Raw genomic sequence first — 8,819 nt, forward strand, 5'->3', positions numbered from 1 at the left:
AATAACGTTGCACTGATACAACGATACATGATACACATAGAAGCGCGGCGCGGCGCTCATACGAGAGGCCTTACTTCACTTATTAAACAAGAACAATTAGAAAGATTATTGATGTGTATGTCGAACTAGACTTTGAATACGCAATTAATTCTAGCCTATTTTTAAATTCCTGAAAAATAAAATGGGCTTGTATATATCTTTTATCAATTTTCTAAAATTAAACTTTTCTGTGTTCAAAATACCATATACTTTATGTCATCTGTTTCCTTTATTTATTCAATCAAATCCAGATTATATGAGAGATTTTTCAGCAACTAAAAGAATCAATTTTATATTAAAAAATTTTCAAAAAATAAACGTTCAAAAAAACATAAAGTTAATAGATCCAGTTTGAAGTGACAAGTTAAATCGTAATGGAGACATCAGCGCAGCTTCTAAATGTTTCCTGAGGGCCACAACCCATGCCTTTGGTTCCGTCTTCACAAGTGCCCCAGGTATTTCCGGTACGATAATGCCATCTAATATAAAAATCAATGCTGATATTATTTATTTTATTATTAGATTTAAATTAGATTCTTTTTCAGCACAAATCTGTATTTTTTTGCATCTTTAATTTTTAGCACTTTATCTTTATAATTAATAATAATTATGCATTAATATTTTATTGAACCCTTCGTGGACGGACGTGATTTCTTTTGGGAGTCTCTTAAGAGAGACTAAATTATTCCAATTACTAAATTATTCCATAAATTGAGTTTCATAAAAATCAGATAAACAATTTACAAATTGAAAAGAAAAATGTAAGCATTTTCTCTTCAATTTGTAAATTGTTTATCTGATTTTTATGAAACTCAATTTATGGAATAATTTAATAATGTTTGATTCAAACTGAGGATAAAAATAAAAATTAAAAACGATAGGTAAAATATAATGGACAAAGCTTTAAAACATAATTTAATTATTATAAAGCTTGGTTTTAAAAATATTTTTAATAGTTTTGATTAACAACAGAATAAAACCAAATGTTTCTTTCAGATTTTAATAAGCTTTGGATATGTTAAAATATAGAAAAAAGTAAACAGTAGGTATTATATGTTTTGTAAATACTAAATTGCAAGTTACGTGGTAGAACACTCTTCCTAGAAATTAATTAATTATTTTCTTTCAAAGTATATTATCATTGAAAAAAATAGAAAAAGTTCTTAATAAGTTCTTAATAAGCTTAAAAGAGTTCAATGTATTGGACAGTAATTTATAACAGTGAAAAAGTTAAAATTTTTTTAAACATTTTCTGCACATATTTTTTTAATTTTACAATTTTTCGACACAATTAAATTATTTTAATACAAATTAAAAAATATATGTAGGGTGTCCGAGACCAATGTATACAGATTAGGTGAGGTAGACGGGATCGAAATTAATCAAAACGTCTAATACCATTTTGCGATACTTACAATAATTTTTGAGTAATAAAATATTAAAGTCAGCCAAATAAGAGCACGCGAAAAGACAAGCGATGGCTTGCTTGAGCCATAGGACCGTCCACCGTGACCCGACTATAGGCGACGGTAAGTGGCTCGCGGCAAGGAGAAGAATAGCTTGGCCGTACCGCTCCTTCATGTCTCCGCATCGCGCCGAGGCTCGTGGTCCTACGGCTCAAACAAGCAACCGCTTGTCTCTCCGCGCGCTTTTATTCGTCTGACTTTAATATTTTATTATTCAAAAATTATTGCAAATATCGCAAAATGTTAGACTTTTCCATTTATCTCGATTCCTTCTACCTCATCGTAATAATCTGTATACATTGGTCTGGGACACTCTGTATATTGGGTATCCATCTATAAATGTCCGAGCAAATATCTTGTAACTAATTAAAGTTACAAGAAAGTTTAATTACAGAAATTTATATGGTTTTTACAGTCGGTTACAAAATGCATATAAAAAAATTTGTGTTACTCATGATCTTTTTGAATTATAAAGGTTAACGTAGGTTTTTTTAAATGACTACCTATAATGTTTTTGCATATTTACATAGTAGAATTAATTTGTAATCAAAATTATATTTGGAAAGAAATTGCTACTACGCATCGTTTACGAAATAATCGGAATGTTAGGTATTAAAGTAATAATTTGGATTGAGTATTTATGAACAGATTTGGAATGTCAAATAGTTATTTTCAATATGATGGGTATTTATTGAAAATATGTAGATGACTGACTAACAGACTCATACTATCCTGTAATTCATATTCCATGATATACAAATACTTTATTTACACATCAAGCAGTCGTGTATTTTGACAAGTTGAAGATCAGTAGTCCTGTTCGACATAACAGACTTCCAAATATTAGTCTGACGAATCATGTTTTTCAATTTTTAAGACGGAACCTAGAGAACCTCTAGGAGAGAGAATCGCCAAGGGGGGTCTTGTGACTTTGTGATTGGCTGGCGGAAATGTGCAGATTTTGCATTGCGACGTCAATGTATTGGTCGGCACGCATCACGCGAAATCACCGATGGTTTCTCGCGACGAAGTCTGTCAACGCATTGACGTTGCAAATGCAAAATCTGCACATTTCCGCTAGCCAATCACAGAGTCGGTTACGTGAGCGCCCTTGGCGATTCTCTCTCCTAGAGGTTCTCTAACGGGACCAACTACTTTAATATTTAACATACTAATTATTTTGTAAGCAACACGTAATAGCAATTACAAAATTACCTTTAGAAAAAAGGTAAAAAAAGGCGCTATGTGTGTGTGTGTGTGTGTGTGTGTGTGTGTGTGTGTGCGTGCGCGTGCGCGTGCGCGTGCGCGTGCGCGTGCGCGTGCGCGTGCGCGTGCGCGTGCGCGTGCGTGTGCGTGTGCGTGTGCTTGTGCGTGTGCGTGTGCGTGTGCGTGTGCGTGTGTGTGTGTGTGTGTGTGGTGTGCACCCCTTAAATCTTTAATTTTTTCTACAAAACTCAAGCGGTACCATTTTTGTTTTTTTATTGAAAAATCTTATTCCAACGCAAGTATTTACTTCAAAATAAATAATTTGAATATAATTCTATCTATATGTATTTAAAAAAAAAATACATGAAATTTTTAAATTGCGTCAATTATAAAAAGAATAAATTGCTCTTTGTAATAACTGCTATACTACTTTTGGTAAAACCTTGGAAATGTTATACCAGCCGAAAATTAAATAAACTTACATTTTTCTTATGTATTTTTGGCTTCTGAAAACGAATTTCTTATTAAAATTTGGCGGTCGGCCATATTTCACCTTGAAAATACTAAAAAAAAAGGTTTGCTTTTATTCTTTTACATGTATCTCGGAAAATATTTATTTTACAAAAATATGTGTCAAACAAAAAATGAAGCTCGTAATAAGCTCTATAAAAAAGATTATATACATATTTTACCCAACTTCAATACTGTAGTTGTTATAGTAGAAAAACTGTTTTAAAATAATTTTTCTTTTATTTTGAGTACTTTTGTCTGAAATGTAGATGCTCGGGCGGGGGAGGTTCCCCTGCACCTCTTCCCCGTATTTTTTCTAACCTAATCTAACCTAATACTATTTTAGTTGTAATTTGGCCAAGAATGTCTAATTGATCATGTTGCGATATTAGACTTAAAATTATAGCCTACCCTCTTCCGCACTCACCACGTCATTAGATGACTGATTGAGCCGGTTCCACCGGGTGGGTTAAGTTAGAAAAAATATGGGGAGGGGGTGCAGGGGGAGGGGCAAAGTCCCTCCCCCGCTCACGCGTTCTCTGTATAACATGTAAAAATTTGAATTTGTCAGAGTTTTTTTAAAATGGTTTTTTGATTATCACTCCTAAAGTATTGGAGTTAGATAAAATATGCATAGAACCTTATTTATAAAGCTTATCACAAGTTTCATTTTTTGTTTAACACATTTTTAAAATAAATATTCTTTCAAATAATTAAGAAAAACTGTTTTTTTTCTCTAAGTATGTCTCGAAAACTGTACGAGACCGCCGATTAATTTATAAGGAAAAGTTCAGTATCCATGCTTTTATAATATATATATAAAGGTCAAGGTTGTCAAGGGTGATGTAGCTTTTCCAAAGTTTTACCGTTTAATTTAAAAAATATAATGTGAGAAATATTAAAAAAAAATTTAACAAATTTTGTTAATCACTATTACAAAGTTCTTTTCAAAATTTATCTTTCAGTAAGAACGTTTTTTCTTCCAGTCTTAAGGCTTTCGTGGCCATTGCTATTGTTAACCGAGAGGGTTTTCGTATAGATGCCACGTGCGTGTTGGGCACTTTGCCGACGTTGGGCACTTTACGTCGGCAAAGTGCCCAACACGCACGTGGCATCTATCCGGAAACCCTCTCGATTAACAACGTTTTTTTCTGTTTTGACAATATTTGCTTTAAAAGAAAATAATCGGTTTTTTTCAAAGAGATATTTCACGTGTAATTCAGCACATATAAAAAATATTGGTTGTACAACTTAGTTCAGTCCGTTTTCAAAAGATGGCTTTAGATGCTATAAATGGTTGATGGCGATAGCTGATTTTTGCTGTATCGTGAAGTGGCAACATCTGTCAACCAAATATTGTTTACGGGCCTTTGAGTTTTGCACGAGTTTAATTTTTACTGCGTTGACAATGTCGAGTTTTGTTTCAAATAAGCACCATTTGCGGGAAGTTTTGATTTATTTATCTATATATCTTCAATATCTATATATTTCTTATATATTAATACAGCTTATTAAAATGAAAAGAAGGCACTTGATTAGCTTTTATTGTAAATAATATTAAATTTCTAATTTTATTTGAAGCTTATACTAGTCGGATGGGAATGGATGCTTGCAAATACAACTTTTAAACACTGATTATGAACCTTGTGACGCAAGTTCTTTTTTTATTAAAGGCTACTACATTACTATTTTTAAATTTATTATATTCAGTTAAAGTTAACTTATGACAATTAGGCAATTTTATATTTTAAAATTTAATTTACTATATTAATTTAAATTTTAAAATTTTGATGTCAGAATTGACTCAGCTTAAAAATAGTTAGAAGTTTGTCATAAATTTCGTTAGCTCGATTCTCGGTCCTCAAAGGGTTATAAATCAGAATTAATAACATTAAAATTAAATAAAATTCTGTGTGAGATTTTGTTTTCAATTCTAACCTCATTACGCATTGTTTACATGTGACATCCTTTGGTAAAGTCAGCTTGATTACGTGATCCTTAGCTCCGTAGGTGGTAATGGGATATTTATAGCCACTACCATCAGCCAGTGGCAGAGGATATTTATTGAAGCACTCATCAGTTTCTAATTCCTTTTCTGTCTTTAGTGGACAAAGACTGAATTCAAAGTGACCACTATGACTAGCGGTGAGGCGAACGTTCACATCAATAACAGAACCTGTTTTATACCTACATGGAATGATATATTTTATATTAATAATTTTAGTATAACAATAGTTTAACTTATACAAAGAATGTACTACGGTTTTAACAGACTTGGAATATTTATAGAATAATAGTCAAACACATACTTATATTAGAAGAAAGTGAGGTAAATCGAACCTATTTGCAGTTTTTATTCTCTTCAAAACACAAATAAAGTCCAATCGTAAAACCGAAGGTGTCATTAAAAAGATAATTTAATTCTCTTTATTTTTGCTTTAGATCATTTTGATGTATCTCTCACCTGTGTTAACTATAATAAAAGAAAAATGTAAAAACGCTTTTTCTCGTCTAATTTGGAATCACAAATTGGACTAGTGTCCTGATCAAAATTGGACACTCCTATTTTAATGACTTTAGAAAGAATTTTAAAAAATTCTAATGTATTTTTTTTTTAGTGAATAAAAATTAGTTTTTACTGAATAAAAACGAGCAACTTAAGCAGTCAAAAGTAAAAATTTTATTCAGAAAAAAATTAATGACAGTTTGTATAACTGTTTCCTGGTTATGTTGCGATGTCGTTATTTCACATTTAAAATTGAAATTAATAAAATTTAATTATTTTTAGTCGGATGACTCACAATATTTTATGAATTTAACATTTTTAGGACCAGATCTGGTTGACAGAGCGTCAATACCATAAACATATAAAATAGACTCAGCAATAACTAATACATGTTAAGTTGAAAGAACGGAGCGAGCGGCAAAATGCAGGGAAGTCTTTTTTTGTCTGATTCTCTAGTTAGTTATCTCTATTTCTAAGAGTTTCTGTCATGATGCGCGCGCATCATTGACAGAAAAGGACAACATTCCCCGTATTTTGGCTCTCACTTCGTTCTATCAACCTTACCTTTAGACGTATTGAAATGGGTGAATGATGGGTCTATCTTATATATCTATGATCAATGCTATGATCAGGTTACAATTCCGATGTGAAAATCTGATTTGGACACGAGCTCTTTCGAATTTTAGAACAAATTTTACAATAAACCGCAAAAACGATCAAAACGTTTGATTTGTGAATTCTACACTCTAAATGTTATGACAGTGAACACTCAAACTGCTGCCACATATGTTTGGGGTTTTATAAGGACTTTACATTATAAATAGCACGCAAATTTGCTTAATTGTATTAACACGATCCGATTTACCCCACTCTTCCTTATGTTATTTTATATTATATTGTTTTATTAAACTTGTTGCACGTTTAAAAATTGAGATAATCTCGCGAAGTTAAATCAGAATCATATTTAATTCTGAATGAACATCGTTAAAATTATGAGGTATATCAAAGAATATTTTAATAAAATGGTGTAGATACTACACAAATATTCTATGAATATTTTATTAATATTTATTAAGAATGATTAAATATTCTGTAGATTATACACGAAACACAATGAAATATTAATAGTATGTTTATAACATTCGAATAACACAAAACAGCTACTGCTTTTCCCTCCTCACCGCACAGCGCCGCGCCTACAGCCGCGTCTCGGCGACCGGCGGGCGGTCCTTGCGCGCGGTGATACGCGCTTATTCGCAGACTTTATTAATTTTTTTTTTTGTTAACTATGGCAAATATTAAAAAATGGTACAGGACTTTTCTACTCAGTTTTACTTGATCTATCAATCCACGAAACCACGGGCGGTAGTTACCTGACACCCTGTATATATATATATTATATATATAATTTAAAAAAAACCATTTTTCAGATACCAAAAATTAGGCTATTTTTAAATGGCTCTAACTCGGTAAAAATTCATCATAAATAAAAAATGAGAAAAGCATTTTGAAGCTTGAAGTTTCAACTTTAACGCTAAATCGATAAATTTTTAAAGTTCTTTTAACTTCCTTGTTTTATGCAGTAAATAAACACATCTTGTTTTGTTCCTTAAAATTTCGTATTTTTATCACTTTGCAGCTTGACAAACGAATTTTTTTTGAACAATTTAAAAAAACTTCATAAACTACAACATTTTACCTACAAAATGCTTTTTTTTAAATTTAACGATTTCTACGATTTTTTTTTACCGAGTTACGCAACTTTGAAGCTAAACCTGCCTTTTTTACAAATAATATCCGTACTTCGTGAAAAATCATCGTAGACAAAAAATTAAAAAAGTATTTTAAAGCTCGAAGTTTTAGCTTTAACATACTGTCAATGGTTTTTAAAAATTTTCCCAATTTCTCAGTGTTATGTCCCAAAAAACATACACTGTTTTTTCCTTAAAATTACGTTTTTTTGACAGCCTATAGCTTAATAAAAAAATTTTTTTTTTGACAAATGCAATGCAAGTACTATTGTAACGAACCGCCTTCTGACCCCCCTCCCCCACCGGACCGCCTAACCGTCCGAGCCGTCCAGCCGAACATCCGCCGGACGGCAATTATCGGCGCATAGCGCTTAGTAAATTACACGACATCAGAGCGAACGAGCGATCGCTCCCGCGCTCTCATCTCCGCGCGCACGCACTCTCGTTCCCGCGCCGTCCGCAGCCATGCTTTACGCGCGTGGCCCGAAGCGAGAGACTCGAGATCGAGTGGCGGGGATGCTGCTGCCGGACCGCTCCGTCGTAACACGCCGCACATCCCCTCGCGATTCTCGGGTATATAAGGCAGCGTTCGCCGGAGGCAGGCACCTTGTCCGTTTCTGGCCGGTCCGCCGACTAGAAGCTTCTAGGTTGCTACTGAGATCGAGCGCCTCGGTCTCCGCTAAGTCACTTAGCACGCAACCGATTCCGCCTTCGATCCCGACTCCGCTTCCCGACTCGCCAAACCGAGCTCAAGAAAAACTTGGGCTCTGTCAAGGCACGTGACGAAAAGGCGACTTCCATCTGCTAAGCCTCCCGAGTCCGACGCCACCTCACGTACGGAGGTACGGTGTTCCGTGCCTCCACCAAGCGCACTTGGCGTGAGGGAGTGTCTTCCGCCGATCACTCGTGATATTAACCGCCTCGCGACGGGCCGCGTGAAAAACCGAAGTCAACGCACAGATCTATGTACGCGCCACGCCCCGCCTACCACACCGCGCACCGCGTCTCACACTGGTGTCACGGCCACAATAACAAGGCCGCCGGGGTTCCAAGAAAAGAATCCAACGCCGTTCCGCAAACCGCGTCTCGCGCGGCAGGTGCGCTATATAAATAGCCTGTAGATAGATTTCCGTATCGCGTTCACCGAGCATGTAAATAGATTTCCGAAGTTCATTGTCACGTCCGTCCGCGCGTTTGTATTACTAGTTAAGCTCCGCCTTTTGATTACCGCCCGATCGCGTCTCCGGATTTTTGGATTGTTTCACCGCCGACAGTACTGCGTACTACCGACCATATATGTACGGGACTTATGTAGGTCTCACCGCGTCTTAAGTGCTGAAT

The 8,819-nt window shown here is 34.7% G+C and overlaps 1 protein-coding gene across 1 annotated transcript in view; it reads right to left on the bottom strand.

Annotated features, from left to right (window-relative positions):
• Window positions 1-246: 246 nt before the first annotated feature.
• The window catches only part of LOC105205882, a 26,319-nt gene continuing 17,746 nt past the window's right edge, over window positions 247-8,819 (bottom strand). The window contains exons 3-4 of the mRNA XM_026141112.2: window positions 5,160-5,408; window positions 247-518 (exon numbers count right to left, since the gene is read on the bottom strand). Coding sequence (XP_025996897.1) covers window positions 404-518; window positions 5,160-5,408 — 364 coding nt within the window. The 3' untranslated portion in view covers window positions 247-403. The remainder of the gene's footprint in view (window positions 519-5,159; window positions 5,409-8,819) is intronic.

This window comes from Solenopsis invicta, chromosome 13, assembly GCF_016802725.1.
Source record: "Solenopsis invicta isolate M01_SB chromosome 13, UNIL_Sinv_3.0, whole genome shotgun sequence".
In the NCBI taxonomy this organism is placed as follows: Eukaryota; Metazoa; Arthropoda; class Insecta; order Hymenoptera; family Formicidae; genus Solenopsis; species Solenopsis invicta.